At 37.9% G+C, this 19564-nt stretch overlaps 1 protein-coding gene and 1 long non-coding RNA gene across 4 annotated transcripts; one reads left to right on the top strand and one right to left on the bottom strand.

Annotated features, from left to right (window-relative positions):
- Positions 1-492: 492 nt before the first annotated feature.
- LOC132038186 (nuclear pore complex protein NUP98A) lies at positions 493-12809 on the top strand. 3 transcript variants are annotated; one of them, XM_059428898.1, is made up of 13 exons: positions 584-651; positions 1049-1122; positions 2105-2419; positions 4248-4802; positions 5179-5406; positions 5481-6112; positions 6922-7009; positions 7095-7140; positions 7854-7992; positions 8221-8337; positions 8451-8628; positions 9758-9817; positions 11881-12809. In XM_059428898.1, the coding sequence occupies exons 2-13, from the start codon at positions 1104-1106 to the stop codon at positions 12576-12578; spliced, it is 3075 nt and encodes a 1024-aa protein (XP_059284881.1). In that variant the 5' UTR covers positions 584-651; positions 1049-1103; the 3' UTR covers positions 12579-12809. The 3 variants fall into 3 exon arrangements, with proteins under 3 accessions (XP_059284890.1, XP_059284881.1, XP_059284885.1); XM_059428907.1 differs by lacking the exon at positions 2105-2419 and having other exon boundaries at positions 493-651; XM_059428902.1 differs by lacking the exon at positions 9758-9817.
- Positions 12810-14786: 1977 nt separating this feature from the next.
- Positions 14787-19222, bottom strand: LOC132038181 (uncharacterized). Its single transcript, XR_009410157.1, has 4 exons — positions 18404-19222; positions 15966-16065; positions 15436-15761; positions 14787-15251 (listed from the first exon to the last, which is right to left on the bottom strand). It is a non-coding gene; the product is annotated as an uncharacterized LOC132038181 (long non-coding RNA).
- Positions 19223-19564: the final 342 nt, after the last annotated feature.

The raw sequence follows: 19564 nt of genomic DNA, 5'->3' as shown, positions 1-19564 counted from the left end.
TTCCGGTGAAATTCCGGTGGGGAAGGTATGGTAGTGGTGGTGGAGGATAAGAAAGAGAAAAGAGAGAAAGAAGAAGAAAGAGAAAAGAATAAAAAAGGAAAAATAAAATATTAAAAAAGTATAATTAAGTATAATAAATTGTCATCCAATTAGAAGAGGACATATGTACAGCTAGAATCATTTTAAGTGTTTTTTTCCCCCCTTTTACGCGCTTTTGAGAAAGTTATCACACTTTCTTGCCATGTCACCCGCTAAGGGGGTATTTAATTAACTTAAAAGTTGTTAAGGGGGTAAACAATTAAATTTTAAGTTTACATTAAACTAAATTTTTACACAAGTTTCAAGGGCCAAATAATATATATATATATATATATTTTTTTTTTATTGACGCAATATACACGTGCAAAGCACGATCGTAAGATACGAAAGTGGGCTGCAGGGGCGGGTCAGCCCAAGTACCGAACTGTCAATAATTAGCGTTGTTTAAAAGCTAAAACAAGTTGCTATCTTTGCCTATTTGTATGTTACGGATACCTCTTTCAGAGGGCTTTTTCCCAACCAAAAAAAGCGCACACTTACACTAGAACTATTTTTGTTGCTTTATAGATCGGAAAATCGAGTAACTAGCCGTCGATCGTCAACACATCTCAGGTATAACCTTAACCCTACCTCTTCCGACTCCAATTTCGATTCCGTTTTTGATATATTCCGGTTCCTTCCCCCCCCCCCCCCCAATTGATAGGGAACAAAATTAGGTCCAGAAATTGTACAATGTTGTCATTTAGGCCCTCTTTCTTTACATTGATTGATTTGCGTGCTGTATTCTGCTTTATTATCTTAAAATAACGGATTCTTCTTATCGTTTCCTTGTTTTTATTCGTTTCACGGTATCAATTCAGGCGTACACCTGATGTATTGAATTAGTTTTCTTTATTGGAGGCATTACATGTACGTGGAATAAATCTCCTTGACTTTAGTTTTGTTGAACTTGCTGTAGACGTATCCTTATGCTTCAACAAACATATTGAATGATCTACGTGTTTTGCAGCTCAACTTTGGACCTTCAAAAGCTATTGCGAAAGATTTGACTATCATATCAAACCATGTTCGGGTCCACGAATGGTAAGCATTGATTTCGTCCTTCTTTCCCGCTTATTTACTTATTGGCTTAATACATAGGCAGCCCCTTAAACTTGCCAGGATATTCCATTTAGACACTCAGGGTGTTCCAATTGAACACCTCAACTCCTAATAATTTGTTCCAATTAGATACTTTCGGTTTTAATTTTGGACACTTTTTGCTTGTGTTCTCGTTCGTCTATTAGGTAGTTAAGTTAACCACATTAAATATGTAATCTCCTTAAATTATACGCATCAACCTCGAGTAGAAAATATTCGGGATTTTACTATTGAGGCGAATGCGTATAATTGAAGGAGATTACATATTTTATGTGGTTAACTTAAGTTCCTAATAGATGAATGAGAACACACGCAAAAATAAATTTCAAAATTGGAATCGAAAGTGTAATTATAACAAAATATTAGGAGTTGAGGTGTTCAATTGGAACAGGCTTAGTTCGAGTGTCTAAATGGAAAATCTTGTCAAGTTTAAGGAGTTGGCTATGTATTAAGCCTTACTTATTTCTATTGAAGCAAGTCATGACTAGTATCTTTACTCCTCATAGTTTCCTTTTAACTGATGCTCCTAACAAGAAATAAAAGATTAAAAAAGGACTTGCTCTCTCTTATTTTCAATAGCTGTTCTTTTCCTCGACGTCTCTCGGTGCACCCTGTCACTTTTCCATTTATTATATGCTTCATTTTTTCAGAAGCAATGTTATTTTTATTTTTTAATCGAGGGTCTTTCGGAAACAGCCTCCCTATCTTTCGGGATAGGGGTAAGGTCTGCGTACACTTTACCCTCCCCAGATCCCACATTGTGGGATGTCACTGGGTATGTTGTTGTTGTTGTAATGTTATTTTTTTCCGACTTGTGTTGTGTTTTCTGGAATTTTGTTGTCTAAGATGCAATTGTTTGTCTTCTTTTTCCTCTTATCTTATACTGTGAAGATGTTCACTGCTGACTGTTTTCTGTTTGTTTCAGCTTTCGGGCAGTCATCTACTAGCCCATTTGGGTCGCAATCAGGGTTCGGGCAGACAAGTAATAACCCGTTTGCTCCCAAACCTTTTGGCAGTACAAATCCTTTTGGTTCGCAATCAGGTGGTTCCTTTTTTGGTAACACTTCCACTGGAGTGTTTGGAACCCCGCAATCTTCTTCACCTCTGGGGTCCACACCAGCTTTTGGTGCATCATCCTCACCTGCATTTGGAAGCACTACACCTGCATTTGGAAGCACTACACCTGCATTTGGAGCTTCTTCAACTCCTACTTTTGGCAGTTCGTCTTCAGCATTTGGGGGTGAGTATTTGTTTCCACAAGCTTCCTTACAAAATTGTATTGTGCATAGCTTTTTCAAGAATGCCGTCAATACTCTATTTTATTCTCCAGTGCTGCTAAGGCCAATTGGCTTAATACCATTCATCACGGTTCCGGGTTCGCATCTCAGTGGGTTGGGAGGTCGATAGTTGATGAATAGTTATTATGCATGTTCCAGTGACATTAGGGCTGACTGTAGTGAAGTCTCCTCTTACAATGTATTCGAGGGATCTTATTCTTGTCTAGTGATGCCTTTTGCTTTTGGCATAAGTAGTCTACTCTATGCTTGCCGTTCTGTTATGTCTTCGCATAGTGTTGACATAGAGGTGCCAATAGGGATTCAATTCCATTTCAAAAACTAAGGCCTTATTTGTTTGCACTTAATGGAAGTCTGAATTTCTCTTATTCAGATATTAGTCATTAAGTCTGTTTGTTTTTTTAGGTTTGAATTTTAATCATTCAGATCTCATCTATTAAATGCGTTTTTTATGTGACAACCACTTAATGAAACTGAATATATTTGAAAGATCAAGATCTGTGATAAAGTCTTAATATTATTAAGATGTTTATTCAAATATTCCAACAACAGTTCACTGATTTCATCCATTCACCGCACCGCCATCGCCCACCATTATCAGCTACTATTGTCCCTCTCACCCCCACAACCACCATCCTCAGCAGTCAGCCAGTCACAACCACCGCTGCTACCAATTACTACAATCAACTATCATCACTACTTACAACCATCACCACCAATCACCACTAATGCAACAACCATCAATCACTACTGACAATCACAACTATCAGCCACCATTATATATCGCCAGCCACCGTCATCATTCACAACCAGCTGTCACTATCATCCACCACCACCAACCATCTGCATTAACCACACTTCCAGCCACCACTAGCTACTACCCCCAACACGTGCATTAGCCAACACCATCCCCAATCGACACCCACAACTACCACCAGCCGTCATATGATTTTTAGAAATATTTTATTGATACTGTGTTAGATTGATTTAGTATTTTATTAAATTTTATATTTATTAATGTTTAAAACAAACAGTTTTAATTATTTAGTATTCAGATCTTAATACAACATCTTAATATTCATCTTAATATTCAGACGTTTAATCTTAATAAAAACAAAAGGAGACATAAGTACTAGTGCCTGCATAGAGCCCAAGTGTATAATTAGTCTGTTCAGGTGAATTTTTGTTGTAATTTTCTTACATGATTACATTAATGATATATCCTATTTAAACCTTGTACCTGAAAAATATTTGTTTGATTACCAAGAAATCTACTGTTTCGAGCTTCAAAACGCGATAAATAGTGGGCGTGCACCTCTACCATTGTGAATTTTAGTGCTAATGTTTTTAGTTTTTTCCTAAAAAACATTTCTGATTTTCTTGTTGGCAAGGTTATTAGTGCTAATGCAATTTTTTGAGTCCACTGTAGGGACACTTCTTGTCTTTCTTGATGGGAAGTGATTTCTATATATTATATCTTTTTCCTTCTCTCCTTGTAGTCCTTTCGTTGCATTTTTTCTGTTCTGGTCCAACAGCGAATGCATGTTCTCTTAATTGTCTGAGGTCAATGAAACCCCGTGTACTAATATTTTTGTGGCTTAACCTGTATGTGTGCAGTGTGCATTTTCCAGCATTTGCCCCTTGGAGGGGGAATCAATTTGACATTATTTAAGTAATTGGTGTAATTTTGTTTTTTCGAGTGTCTCATATACTCAATGTAGATCGAACAGTATTTGTTTGTTAGTCAGTTCTGAAACTGTCTTGATTGTGAAGGTTCATCTATATTCGGGCAAAAGCCAGCTTTTGGTGGCTTTGGGTCAGGCAGTGCCCAAACAAGTCCATTCGGCAGCTCGTTTCAACAATCACAGCCGGCATCACAGCCGGCATTTGGGAGTGGTCTATTCGGTTCATCTACACCTTTTGCTACATCAAGTCAACCTGCATTTGGTACTCCGAGTACCCCGGCATTTGGTTCATCCAGCACCCCTGCTTTTGGTGCCACGAGTACACCAGCATTTGGTACATCAAGTACTCCAGCCTTTGGTTCTACACCTAACCCGACCTTTGGCAGTACAAGTAGCCCATTTGGTGTTTCAAGTGCTCCTTTTGGATCCAGCACCCCGGCCTTTGGTGCCACCAGCACCCCGGCCTTTGGTACCACCACTGCTCCTGCTTTTGGCGCCACGTCAACTCCTGCTTTTGGTGCTCCTAGTGCGTCTTCATTTAGTTTTGGATCCTCTCCTGCATTTGGCCAATCAACATCGGCTTTTGGCAGTAGCCCATTTGGCACAACAACATCAACTTTTGGTGCTCAAAGCTCTGCATTTGGTAAGCTGCTTTTATTCATGCAAGACAGACGATAGTTTTGCCACTCTCCCCGTCCCGATTTATGTGATGCTTTCATTTTAGTCCGTCCCAGAAAGATTGATATCTTTCTACATTTAGAAACAATTTAACTTTAACCTATCCCTCTTAATGAAATGATCTTGTAGCCACACAAATATATATGGCTTGTTCTAAACCACAAGTTTAAAAAATCTTTCTTTTTTTCTTGAACTCCATGCCGATTCAAACAAGTCACATAAATTTGGCTGGAGGGAGTATGTTTCTTGATATTACTTGTCTCTTCTCTAATGAGAGGTTTGAAAATCAAAGTTAGTTTATCATGCTATTCGTCTCTGATGCTTGGTCTCATACGGTTTAGGAGCCCAAACTTCTCCAGCAACTTTTGGAAATCCTGGTTTTGGACAGACTGCTGTTGGTGGTCAACGGGGTGGAACTAGAGTTGCTGCATACCAGGCAACACCTGAAGCAGATGGTGGCAGTGGTACCCAGCCTGGTGGGAAACTAGAGTCTATTTCAGCCATGCCAGTTTACAAAGACAAGAGCCATGAAGAACTTAGGTGGGAGGATTACCAGTTGGGAGACAAGGGTAAGTTTTAATGTAAATTATACTCGTCACTTGTTGATCTTTATGTTGTTGATAATTTGAATCTCACATTACAGGAGGTCCTGCTCCTACGGGTCAGTCAACTAGTGGAATTAATTTTGGAAGCTCAGCCTTTGCATCATCATCAACTTCCCCATTTGGCCAGTCCTCTGCAAATCCATTTTCGTCCTCCACATCTTCCAACCCTTTTGCCCCCAAACCATCCCCATTCAGTTCTCCAGGTTTTGGAGTCTCAAGTACTCCAGCTTTTAATTCTTCTGCCTTTCCAAGCTCAAATGCATCTAATCCTTTTGGCTCTACATCCTCGACTTCCCCTTCCTTATTTGGATCAACTCCAGCTTTTGCCCCAAGTGCAAATCCCACCCTCTTTGGATCATCTAGTGCTTCGGGTTTTGGATCATCAGCATCAATTTTTGGCTCCTCTTCAGCTCAGGCTACTGCTCCAGCATTTGCTCCTAGCTTAAGCTTTGGTAACACCCAATCCTCTTCGTTATTCCAATCAACTACCCCTTCATTCGGACAGACGAGCTCGGCCTTTGGACAGACTGCATCATCTTTTCCCCAGAGTACACCGGCTTTTGGTCAATCCAATTTGTTCAGTACGCCTTCTACTGGCTTTGGTGGTAACTTGTTTTCAAGTGCACCATTGCTAAATACAAGCAATACGACGGGATTTGGCCAAACAACGGTAAATTAATCATAAATTGAATTCTATGAAATGTTCTTACGTAACTTCTTTCGATCTCTCTATCTTCTGGTTCCGTTGCATTCATGGTAGTCAGATGATTTTCACAAATATTTGCTGTATGGTTTTGTATGATGAACATGACTGTCGGATAAAATCGCAAGGTTTTGCCATCGACCTTGGGCTGTTTTGTCATCTTGGCTTAAACTTCAGCTTTTAAGCTGGTAAAGGATAGCACCCCTTGGTGCTCTTTTTTTTTTTTTTTTGGTGGGGGGGGGGGGGGGCCGAGGCGTGAGCCCTGACCCGAAGCCAGGAGATGTGGGCAGTTACTTCCATTTTAAATGCAACACTGTGGTCACTTGTAGAAAATAAAGGTGTCTGTTGGCAAAAAATACTTGGAAGTGAGCATGCATTCATGCTTGATTTGTGTTATTTAAGTAGGAAGTGGACCTCATTTAAAGGAGAAGTCCACGGGGTGATAACATTACATAGGCCATTATTGATATGGTTGCAAGGGTGTTCAACGCGGGGAAATTATTAAGAATTGCAATCACGTCTGAGCAAGCAAAGCACCTAAATTTTTATGCATTTATATTCAATGCTTTATCATTTGAGTTGTCGTTATTTCTCTCTCGAGGTTGACTTTGCTTAATATATCTGTTTGATTAATTTTTTGTTTTCTTTTTCTTGCTGTAAAATTATATCAGATGCTCCCTAGGTTATAGATGGAGCTGTTTTTTTTTTTTTTTTTTTTTTTAATCCAGTCATCCGCCTAATGAAGCCTAATAAACACCTTTTCTTTGAATTTGAAGCCCTCTCTTTCGACTCCTTTTCAACTCACTCAGCCTTCTCAGAGTGCTCCTGCTTTTGGGTTCAGTAACTTTGGTTCGACACAAGGAGGTAATTGAAATGTGATAGTTCCTCTTATAGTTGGTGAGGTTGGGTATGCGACTACTAAATCTATGTCTCTTGTTCTACTTTACAGCTGGTGCAAATGGTTTTGGTGGCACACCTGGCCTTTTTAATCAGCCGTAAGTAACAGCTCTTTAAATGATCCTTAAAATTTCTTTTGCCCTGTAAGCACATGCTATGCAGCATTACAGGAAGTTGCTATTTAGATTTGTCTAACTTGTGATTCGTGAATATAGTCTTGATGCCACTAACAGCTCTATCAGTTTATCTGTAGCGTTGCTTCCATTTAGCCTGTATTTATCACTATTGCATTATGCAGTAATTTCCTTTAAGATTTGTCAATTTTCTTTCAATTGATCCCCACCCCCAAAAAGAAGAATGAAGAAAAAGGGGTAAGGTAGTTACCAGTTCAAAAAAAAAAAAAAAAGGGGTAAGGGCTGGATCGTTTCTTCAGGTGACTTCCCTTCAAAAATTGGCTGTGTCTATTCAGTCTATAGGACTTCTAAGTAGTGAGTTCTATACCACCATAGTAATCCGTCATACCATAGAAGTATGACCTTAATAAGAGTTTATGTTATCAAGATGGCATAAACTGTACCCTCCCCAGACCCCACTTTGTGGGATCTCACTGGGTATGTTGTTGTTGTTGTTATCAAGATGGTGGTACACATGAGCTGTGTGGATTCATGAATAATAGACTTTCATTAGTACTGCCAGAGGACATATTCATTTCTTATTGTACATCTTGATCCTTTTTATTTCAGTTTTCCCCATGTACTTCTCTTCTTTCATGACTATCCACATGGAACTGATGAATACCTGTTGCCTACAGGCCAGCTATCCAGAGCTCAGTTGTCGCACAACCCGCAGTTGTTACTAATCCATTTGGAACTTTACCAGCGATGCCTCAGATGTCAATTGGTCGTACTGGCACTTCTTCGTCTATACAGTACGGGATTTCTAGTTTACCAGTAAGTGTGTATGACATGCTTACTTTACTTTAAAAGGGGTTGTGGGGGTGGTGAAGAGACAGTAGTCCCTGCATGGTTTCTCTATGCTTTTCTTATTTTGGTTTGTGGATGGGGTATGCATTTTTGTTTACTTCTACTCCATTTTTTCTTTTTTTATAATATTAACATAAACAAAAACGGATGCACAATTTGTTGCACTTACATGCTTTTCTCTTTATTGTTTAACAGGTGGTTGACAAACCTGTTCCTGTCAGGATATCATCATTACTGACTTCTCGACACCTTTCTCAAAGACGGGTTCGGTTGCCGGCAAGGAAATATCATCCTAAAACTGAGGGCACTAAGGTGAAATGATGTTTAATTTATTTTAGACCTCTAATATATCCTAAATGAATATCTGAATCTACTTTTAAGTGCAACACATTGACTGACTTTAGTTGACTTATGTTTCTTTGTAGGTACCGTTCTTTAGTGACGATGAGGAAACGCCAAGCACGCCTAAGGCAGATGCATTGTTTGTTCCGAGAGAGAATCCAAGAGCTTTAGTAATTCGTCCATTGGACCAGTGGCCTTCTAGAGGTGGTTTGGAGAAAGTAACCCCATCAAAGCACACGTCTTCCCCAGCGCATGAGGATGGTATGTTATGGGTTGTGTTTTACTTACTACGTAGTTCTAAAGCCAACAACAGTCCTCGTCGAAGAGAGATTTCTTCCTTAATGATAGAGCAATTACCCAGTTTTCTCTAAAATTATAGGGACGTACCAACCTCATCTCGAATCATATCCCTAAGATGCAATAGCTCTAGAGTTGAGCTTATGCTTGCGGTTGTCATTTGTGTTGATTTTGACCATCACCTGGGGATTTTCGATCAGTCCTGGCATTCTTAACTAGGCATCTTCTTTCTATAAGGAGTGCTCGGATCTGTAGCGAGAAAGATAGCTCGAGCGTGTGGATAGTTGCCACGCTCAACCCAAATTACACCCCAACACACAGTAGACACGTGGTAGGGTCTCGATATTTCTGTTCATTTTTTATTTTGACTCATCCAGCATGTGAGATACCACACTCAACCCAAGTTACACTCCAATATACAATAGTCACATGATTGTGACTTTGACTCATCCAGCATGTGAAATACATTGCGCTTTATTTATATAATGCAAGTTTCTGATTTTCTGTACTGCGTTAAATTGCATGTTGCTTTTGAACTGATATGAACCCCTAGTGACTTCTGCCCTTGGTGGTTGAAATGAAATAACAGTTTTACACGAAAGAGCGTGGAATTTGCCTTTTTCCTTGTCAACCACCTTTTTTTTCTTCCTCACTTTTCTTGGATGAAGTCACCAGAGAATATGAAAAAGGAGCCGGCGGCTGGCTAGGGAACAAGAATTTGAAATGAAAGAGGGGGCCGGGAACCCCCAACTGGAACCACACATAAAACTAATATCTTCTTCACGCGCAGCTGAATGATCAATGGAGACGAAGAAAAATCAGATCAATGGGGATGAAGAGACCAGTGAACTGTCAATTTTTCAATTCATTACTAGCTAGGAAACAAGAAGCAAAGGAGAAAATTTTAGGCTACGTAATCTATAAATAACCCGGAGCGAGCAAAATCAAGAATCCCTTAAACAAACAGCGTTAAAACAAGAAACTTTAGGCCATGTAATCTTTGTCGAGTCTTGCTTTCAGAACTGTATTGATGCTTAAGTGTTCTTGTTGTATATTGGGTCTTGTTTTGCTGAAGAATGCACTTCTTGTTCAGGTAAAATCGCTGAAGTTTTTTGTGCTCCAGTTAATGAGACCAGTGCAAAAGATAAAGGCAGTAAGTAATTGTTGGAATTATGGGTTATTTCTTTTCTCATACCTTGTTGAAATTTTCAATAAGTGAAAATGTTTCTGAGTATTAATTTGTCAAAAGAATTTTGGTTCTGAAAAATTTAATGTGAACATTTCTTAGAATGCAAAGTTTATAAGTACTATATACAACAAACAAATTCAACACAGTAATATGATCCTAAAAAATCTAGGGTGTCTAATTCTCATCAACCATTAAACTGATTGAAAGGAAAGGGATAAGTAGCATGAGAGAACTCCTGAAACAGTCCCTAGGACTTTGGTTGAATGTAAGAGCGCAACACATGGATTTATGGGTTAGGCGCACGTTACGTGTATGCACGTGCCGCAGATGAAAGATTTGGTATTTAAGTGAAGGGTAGAGGGGTAGGGATTTAGCTTGGAATTGTGCGCCAATGGGCCCTTGAATATTTCTCAGTTACTAAAAAAAAAAAAAAAATCCCCTTGACAAGAGAATCTAACTTTAATAGCTGGAATAGTAACAGTGAAAATGGCCTCTGAAACAACTAGGAAACAAAGTATCAATCAGACCCCTGAGAGCCGCCACATGACTAGGGCATGGTAACAGCTCTGCCTCCGTAACAATGAATGATAAGGTATGGTAAACTTTGCACATTCTTTTTAGCACCCCCTACCCCCACCCCCACCCCCACCCCCCACACTGCACCCACCCACCAACCCCTCCGCTAAATCATCTCCGAGTCCCAGTCTGGCTCTTCTTTTGTTGTTTACATTTTTCCTGGTTATGCAAGTCTATTCTATATTCAAGGTTCATCTTGTCCTGAGTTTCTAGCAGCACCTCCAAGATTTAAAAAACAATCGTATCTCTAATTGTTTAGTCTAGAAGTTGGCATCATGAAAATTATTGACTCCTTGCTGGGCAAGGCGATAGAATCTCTTCCATGATTGTTTGGACAAAGGTTTAGGCTTCTTTCTCAAGCATAGGAGGATTGAGCTCTTAATTGAAACTCCAGCATCTTTCACTTCTATCATCCTTGGCTCTAGTCCAAAAGCTTTTTTTGAGAAAATACACTTAGAAACACTTTTCAAAAGCTTGGTCAAACATTAATAGTTGCTCAAAAGGGCTTTCCAAATTAATAGCCAAACACAAACTGCTTCTCACTATAAGCACTTTTTTCAAAAACACTAAACAAATGTTGATTTCATAAGCTTTGGCTAAATAGACTATAAGCCTTGGTGGACAGAGTTACGTGGTATCTGTTGCTGGTGGAAGATAGCAGGTATCCCGTGGAATTAGTCGAAATGCACCCAAGTTGGCTCGGACACCACGGTTATGAAAAAAAGAGATCTGAAAATTTGAATTTTTAAACCTTTTGTCGGGTCATAATACATTCATAATCTACAACAACATATCCAGTGTAATCCCGCAAGTGGGGTCTGGGGAGGGTGGAGTGTACACAGACCTCACCCCTATCTTGCCAGATAGAGAGGCTGTAATACATTCATAATCTGTTTCAAAAAAAAATAAAAAATGATACATTCATAATAACGTTCACAAACATAATTGAGTTAATCGAAATGCACCCAAGTTGGCTCGGACAACAACAACATACCCAGTGTAATCCCACAAGTGGGGTTTGGGGAGGGTAGAGTGTACGCAGACCTTACCCCTATCTTGCCAGATAGAGAGGCTGTAATACATTTGTAATCTGTTTCAAAAAAAAAAAATAATAATAATAATAATACATTCATAATAACGTTCACAAACATAATTGAGTTAGTCCAACAGTTAAAAGTTTTAACCATGCTGTCCTGTTTGCCCAATTAGACGATCTTCTGATAACCAACCCCAAAAAAAAAGAAAAACAAAACCTGGAACTAGAACCTGGAACTAGCCCTTTGCTCTTTTCCGCTGTCATGATAATAGCTGTTAATTGTGTGTAGTTAGAAGCTCGTTATGACTTGTTAATATGAATGCTGCCTCTGTCTTGCAATGTCACCATTTGTCAGCAGAATCAAAATTCTATATAGTATTTGGCCTTATTAGCTGTATTTTATCCTTTCCTGCAGAAGATTTGGTTGAGAATGGCCTTGATAAAGAGGGTCTCCATAATGCCAAACTGAACCAGAAACCTAATGGCGTCCACGAAGGGCAGCACCTCCAAAAAGGAGGGTCTTCCATTACCCTTAATGGTCATCGAGCTGGTGAGGCAGCAATTGTTTACGAACATGGGGCTGACATTGAGGCTCTGATGCCAAAGCTCCGCCATTCCGATTATTACACAGAGCCACGGATTCAGGAATTGGCAGCGAAAGAAAGGGCTGAACCTGGGTTCTGTTGCCGTGTGAAGGATTTTGTGGTTGGAAGACATGGCTATGGTAGCATCAAGTTCATGGGGGAAACAGATGTTCGCCGGCTTGATCTAGAGTCTTTGATTCAGTTTAACAATCGGGAGGTGATAGTCTATATGGATGAAAGTAAGAAACCTCCTGTTGGCCAAGGTCTTAACAAGCCCGCGGAGGTGACACTTCTCAACATAAAATGTTCTGATAAGAAGACTGGACAACACTATACAGAGGGTCCTAGAATCGAGAAATATAAGGATATGCTTAAGAGGAAGGCAGGAGATCAAGGTGCTGAATTTGTGTCATATGATCCAGTTAAAGGAGAATGGAAGTTCAGGGTGCAGCATTTCAGCAAATATATGCTTCAAGAGGACAATGAAGATGAATGTGGTGAATATCGTTCCCTTTGGCTATTTTGTTGAGAAAGTTAGATAGCTTAATTTTCTGGTGCACCTCCTTTGTGTAAAGAACCCGCTAGCACATTTGTGGAATATGGATTGTGCACTTCCTTTTTTCTGCTTTTGTTGTGGATTGCTGCATTTTTCATTGTATTTGTTTGCTGTTATTGGTTTTTTTACTGTCATCACATCTGTTGTTGCACCAAGTGCAGTATTTGTCATTTCTCTTATTTTGTTAGATCGGAGGTTTTGGAATGAGGGATGCTTCTTTTATATGCTTTTATTAGTGAATCTATCCGCCCTTCGCATGGTCATAAAAAAATTTACAAAAATATCAGCATCCTGATAATTAATTAAGGTACTATCACTTTTTTCAATAAAGAGAAAAATATATTTAAGTTAATTCATACACTTAATAACCAATGAAACATATTTATGTTTTATCTAAATAAGAAAGGTACTATTAGTAGCTAAGAAGATTAGTAGGTAAAAGTAGGATTGCATTAATTTCATCTTGTATCTTCTACTTAGCACACGAATAAAGTTATTCAATTTTGTTTTACTTAGTACTTCAAATATAAATTTTTTGATTAACAATTAAAGGTGTTCTTAGGCAACAAATCAGGTGCTTGTAATTGCAACCAAAAGAAGATGCCTCGAAATAATTAGAGATGTTCTTGCTGTTATAACCAGCTGCAGTTTCAGTCAATTTCGATATTGTAATCGTTAATTATTCATTCGCGAAATAACTACAGAAATTATATCAAAATCAGGATTTTCAAGCTCTTCTAACAAATCAAACTTCCATTTCATGCAATAAGAAAGCAGGAAATTACTATGTATAACATTTAACTCATATCATGAGCTTGTTCGACTCGGAAGAAACCCTAACATTTTCTAAACTTGATTTTAAGATCCGATCTTAGATTTCGACGCAACTTTAGATTTAGGGCCCGTTTGGCCACGAAATTTTTTCAGTTTTTCCCGAAAAACGTTTTCACTTTATTTGGAAATCAACTTGAAGTTGTATTTGGAATTTGGAAAACACCAAAAAACTTGTGTTCACTTTTTTTCACTTTCAATACATTCAAACAACCAAATATTCTTTGCAAAAACTATAACCAAACACAACTCCATCTTCAACTCCAACTCCAACTCCAAATCCAAAATACCAAATAAAGTGAAAAATACTAGGAGAGATAGTATAAGAAATTAAGTTATCCGGTACAAGGATAAGATGTGGGAAGCGAGATTGAGATGGTTCGGGCATATGCACAGGAGATGTGCGAAGGCCCCAGTACGGAGGTGTGAGAGGCTGGCTATGGACGGTTTTAGGAGAGGTAGAGGTAGGCCGAAGAAGCATTGGGGAGAGGTGATTAGACGGGACGTGGTGCAGGTCCGACTTACCGAGGACATGACCTTAGACGGGAGATTATGGAGGACACGTAATAGGGTAGAGGGTTAGTTAGTAATTGAGTGTGGTCTTACTTATCCTTGCATACTGGTAGTCGTAGTATTACTCTTGTAGGCCCTTGTCTTTGATAGTAGTTTGCCTTGCCTTGCTATATTGCTTTGGATTTCTTGTTCTTTTTTACTAGGTCGTCCTATTATCTTGTGCTATTAATGCTTATTATTATTGTGTACTATTACTGAGGCTTTTTCATCTCTCCTTGAGCCGGGGGGTCTATCGGAAACAACCTCCCTACCCGTCAAAAGGTAAGGTAAGATCTGCGTACACTCTATCCTCTTCAGACCCCACCTGGTGAGATTATATTGGGCATGTTGTTGTTGTTGTCGTTTGGCCAAACACCTACTTAGTACTTCAAAACTTGTATATCAAAACTTGTATATCTAGGTAAGCAATGCATTATTAGTTAAGTATTTCTGACATATATATTTTCTGATTATTGTGATGTACAAATTAACTTGCCATATCTCATATTTCATGTGTTTTTAGCTTGTGCAATTTTTTTTTTTTTAAAGCAATAGATGTAAAAATAGGACGACATTCATTACTTTATACTAGTATACGTACCCGTGCGATGCGCGGATTGATTTTTTTTTTTAAATGGAGAGATATAATAGAAACATATGTATATGAACCATGGGTTACATATTGCGAAATTTTTACTCTCAATTTTTTGGACCATTCTGAAGTGCTCACCTCCAAATAGCACAGTTACTGTTGCTTGCACGCCAGTTCCAAATAAGCTACACCAAAGAACTTAAGTTCCATTGTAACAAAGTTTGCTATGAAACACAATTATATAAAAATTCAATTCCTAAGAAAAAGTGTAAATACATAAGCATTCGGTGTGGTTAGACACATAAAATATATTTGATGACTCAAAATCATTCAAACCATTTGACACGAATGGATGTGCATTTCTACCTTTAGACACTTCAGTTCAATAATCAATACAAACTAATGTACATGGGTGTTGTGTGGCAGTATCACAACACTAAATCCGCAATTTAAATATTTCTGCTTGATTTCGGTGAGGGCATCAGATCATCAAATTACATGGGATTTGACTATTGAGTGGGCATAGTGTCCTTGTGGAATTAACTTGCTGAAAGTTTGCTTAGAAGTCTACAAAGTAGTACGATCATTAGGCTTTTCGAACTATGACTTTCCACTCTCGTTTGTACTTCCACTTCATCTTGTTGGTGCATAAATATCGGTGCTCCTCTTACCTGACAATATTTAGCACTTGTATTAGCACAAGGAGGTCTAAGAGTATTGTTATATAAATCTAGGTGTCTACTAGTTTACTACCAAAAGAGTCATCAGATTGGCACCAAATCAAATAAATGGAGAATTAAGTGTATATATGATGAAAAAGGCTTATATGTGAAGCAGTGTAAGGACGACTCTTACAATTGATTCATTCATGCCTATCCTGGTCAGCTCATCAATTAGCCATCTCTCTGATATGTGGCTACCAATACCCATTCTTATCTTAATTTGGGCTTCAGCTTACTATTCATCCATAAAACATTAAATTTATTAAAACTGTGACTGACAGGACATATAGCTGGAAACTTTGTGAGTATTGGTTGCACAAAGTCAAAACCTTTATCTCATTTCCCATCTCAAAAGTAAGGTTTATGTGTTGATTAATTCCAGATCGTGCTGCATCATTTGTGGAACCTTTGAAGAGCCTAATTGCTTCCAAGACGCGATCCTCATTTGCAACTTGGGAGCTAAAATCATGATAAAAAAGAGTTCAATTTTTGATTAAAAACTGTTTGTATAGGCTAAGTTTAAAGGATAAAGTTTATATTGAAAAGAAACACTTGAAAAAGGAAATTCTCCTAAACAGCTTAAATGGCATAGCTAATAAGAGGATGAAACAATCCTCGAAGAATTTGATCACAAAGAAGCAGCTTATAATCGTGGTTACTTACAGACTCATTCTTGCAAGAGCTCGATTCAACCTCACTATGGCCACACAGTAATTTATATTATTGTTGCCTTGCCATTTTCATTTGATTGCCGCCTCATATCCTGAAGAAGATAACAAAAGAAGCAGATATCAGTGAGAGATGTACATCATTTTCACAATCAAGAAAGGATTGTACTCAAATGCTGCTGGAAATCTAATTCTGAACAATCCCCATAGTGATCCAGTTGATATAGTTACCTATCTAATATTGACATAATTTTCTTGTTACATTGAGACTGCAGAATCTGACTTTAGTGGATGGCAATTGGTCTTAGAATTACGACGACAGTGAAGTGCATAACTTTAAGCCATATTAAGAACCAACCTTTTCAGCCAATTATACTCCTTAGAAGTTCTAGCGTCATCCCTAGATACTTCAGCAAATGCATGGTCATTAGGTAAAATAGATGGGGCTATTCCCTAGTTCATTAGATTACAGATGGCAGTCGCACGTGGATGGACAAAACATGTCGTTGAACACGATATGTGCAGGACTTAAAAGGGGAAACAATTATAATGGATTCAAAATGTGTTAAGCCTTAAAATATTACCTCCATTATCAGCCTCGGAGCTTCATTCCCCTTTATATGTGCTTAGCTCAAAATTAGTGTTTGCCTCCCTTCCATAGCACTTTATAGCAGCGTTATACGCCCTGAGCCAAATACCAAGTCCTGTAAATGTTAAAAGCGTGAACGACATAACATAAAAGGGAGGCGGGGAGTCAAGTTATGATCATTAGACGTCGAGTTATGATCATTAGACCTTACAGCTTCCAGCATGTTGTTAATCTGTCCAAGAGAGATATACCTACAAGCATATATCCAATTACACAATATTCCTTCTTCTTTATATAATTGGTACAACGGCATGATAATATACCAAGAAAGCTTTTTAACAGTTATGTCGCTTATTATTGAATATGCGAGGCTTCTCCCTCCTAGGAAAGCAGCTGTAGTACATAAAGTTTGTCCCCTGAGAAAGATTAACTATATCATATAACAGCTAATCTAACTGATTCTTGACCTCAATTATGTGACTATTTATATTTGAGTGTGCTTGTATTAATGTATCTGACTCATTATGTTTTTCAACTATAAATCCTATTCACTAGAAAGATTAATTGACATCTTTTTCTGACTTCAGACGCGGCATAGGAGCCAAAATGCAATAGTAGAATAGCATTCATAATTGAGATCATAAGAAGTCAACAACATAAGGCTTTAGGCAAAGGAGTAAAGTAGAGTATTCCTCCAAGAACAACCCCTAGTGGATTCTCATTGGCAGCCAAACCAATGGTTGTAAGCTGAAAAGATGTTACAACTGCTAAAATTAGGAGCTATTTCAGAAGTTGTGTATCTCTTCATTGAAAATGCTTGTAATTTACTCAAAAGTTGTTAAAGAGATAGGGTCCATTTATTTTTTAATCCAACAAGAAATTGTAAAACTCTTGCAATAGTTCAAAACGTAGAGAGACTGATGAAGCAGTACCGTCTGGGGTCGTCCCTATGCCGTTTATGAAAAGTTTCGAATGTCCCATACTATTTTCCGTGGTTTGGCTGCTTGTGGTGCTTTGCAAGGTGTAAAGAAAGCTTCTTGGTAGACAACATCCTTGCTTTCTTCTTTTCAAGAATTAGTAGTCTACGTACGAAAGATCTACTGGATTTCATATACTAAAGCCAAGTAGATTACAATAAGACAGGTTTTCTATTTCAGGAGTTGTCACAGTTTTTCCAAATAAATTGTCATGTTGCAATCTGTAGCTTGTCCCACATCCATAGTTCGACTGTGCTAATAGACGACTTTCATATCTGTTGAGTAAACATCAACATATCCTGATGTTGTGGGCAAGGTATCCCTGTAGGGAATTTTTTCGAACATAAGCATCACTTGAGAAAAAGTGAACTATAGCTCGTCCCACATCCGGAGTTCGATTGTGTTAGTATACGATTTTCATATCCGTTGAGTAAATAACACCAAATGCTGGTGTTATGGGAAAGTTCTCCCTGTAGGGAATTTTTTCGAACATAAACATCACTTGAGAAAACGTGAACTAACAGAAATTGCATACATTAGTTGTATCAACAAATCAAATTCTAGTCCTATATAACTTTAAATTTGTCATATAGTAATATATATCAAATTGGGATGATTTTGAGTTTTGCAAGTCTCATTATGTGAAGATGTTCAAACAGTGCAAACGACACAGAATCCTAAACAAAATAAATTGATCAAAACAGAAAGTCAACATACAGCATACTCGTCACTGAGTTATTCAACATTATTTGTCTGGATCTAAACATCAAAGTGATTCATGAAAGTAAATTGTCCAAGAATGTTTAGTTTCTCCACCAAAAATCTACAACATTAACATGAATATACATACGCGAAGAGTGAACTTACCCTGATTTCGCGAGAAAGTGCCAAGGCTAATTGGGTTCTGATACTCTAGTTCAGCATTCAATTTCGCCGGTAAAAGAGATTGACATTTTTACTTCCCTCTAGCTAGCCACAACTCTGGTTCACCTGAGAAAATTATACATCAGAGAATAGGTTAGGACACGGAAAATGTATACATCAGTGATACTTCTTCCTGCTTCCTTCAAGCTTCCATTGTTACAACAGAATATTCAAAAAATGATTTATAAGCCTAAAGCATAGACATCAAGTAACAAAAACATCTAGAAGACACTTATAGCATTCATATAATTAGAGAAATAATATTCTCACATCCATTAATAAAAGAAAGATCAAGTGAAAAGTCATCTGCTAATTAAGCATGGGTCGTTGATAGTTAGGCTTTATCTCCTTCCTGTCTTGTCAAAATTACTTTGTCAATGCAAAATCACATGGGAATCAGGATTACATTTCTTTATAGCTAAGTTTTTTTGTTAACACAAAGGTATTAGACAGCGATAATACAATCGAAATGTACATGAAAGCAAATGAGAATTATGTCAAAAGCCATTCTTTAAAGTAACAACATATTGCTTACTGATGTTGTGTAGTAGTAATAAATAATATACCTCTTGGGATGTTGTATGATGTGCAAGTCATAGCACTCCTGCGTGAAAAAGGAAAAGAAACAAAACTTGTTTTAGTTACTTTAGGCATATTATTAAACACCTTAGTTACATATAGTAGAACCTACACCAATGTACGAATAATTTTCATAAGAGGTGTTTGATCAATTTATCAAGTTCCCCAAAAATTAACAAAGAAACACGAACAAAAACACCCAAAAAAACACTATGTATCATCCATCAAACTATTAAGAATACAAATGGTACAGTGGTCAAAAGTAATAATTAGGAGTTAGTTAATCATTGCACAGCACGTGAGTAAATGAAGTATATAAAAGACATAATATACAGCGCGCCTTCTTCTTCTTCTTCAAGTTCTCTCAAGTATTTTAGGAAGTCAAGTCCAGCTGAGAATGATCTAACCCCGAATTTAACATGGTATCGGAGCGGGATCCTAAGGAGAAATCAAAGCAAAAGAGAATATAATCTCTAAGAAATATAGAATCAAAGGTTTATATAGTAGTAATACCGCAACACTAGG

Source organism: Lycium ferocissimum, chromosome 2 (genome assembly GCF_029784015.1).
Source record: "Lycium ferocissimum isolate CSIRO_LF1 chromosome 2, AGI_CSIRO_Lferr_CH_V1, whole genome shotgun sequence".
In the NCBI taxonomy this organism is placed as follows: Eukaryota; Viridiplantae; Streptophyta; class Magnoliopsida; order Solanales; family Solanaceae; genus Lycium; species Lycium ferocissimum.
The sequence above is the reverse complement of the archived record's forward strand: the minus strand, read 5'-3'. Positions and strand labels throughout refer to the sequence as shown.

Bases quoted from the DNA above. Each gene is read 5' to 3' on its own strand.
- LOC132038186 (XM_059428898.1), top strand. The intron at 5,407-5,480 runs GTAAGTTTTAAT...CTCACATTACAG, and splicing joins TTACCAGTTGGGAGACAAGG to GAGGTCCTGCTCCTACGGGT. The intron at 8,338-8,450 runs GTGAAATGATGT...GTTTCTTTGTAG, and splicing joins CTAAAACTGAGGGCACTAAG to GTACCGTTCTTTAGTGACGA.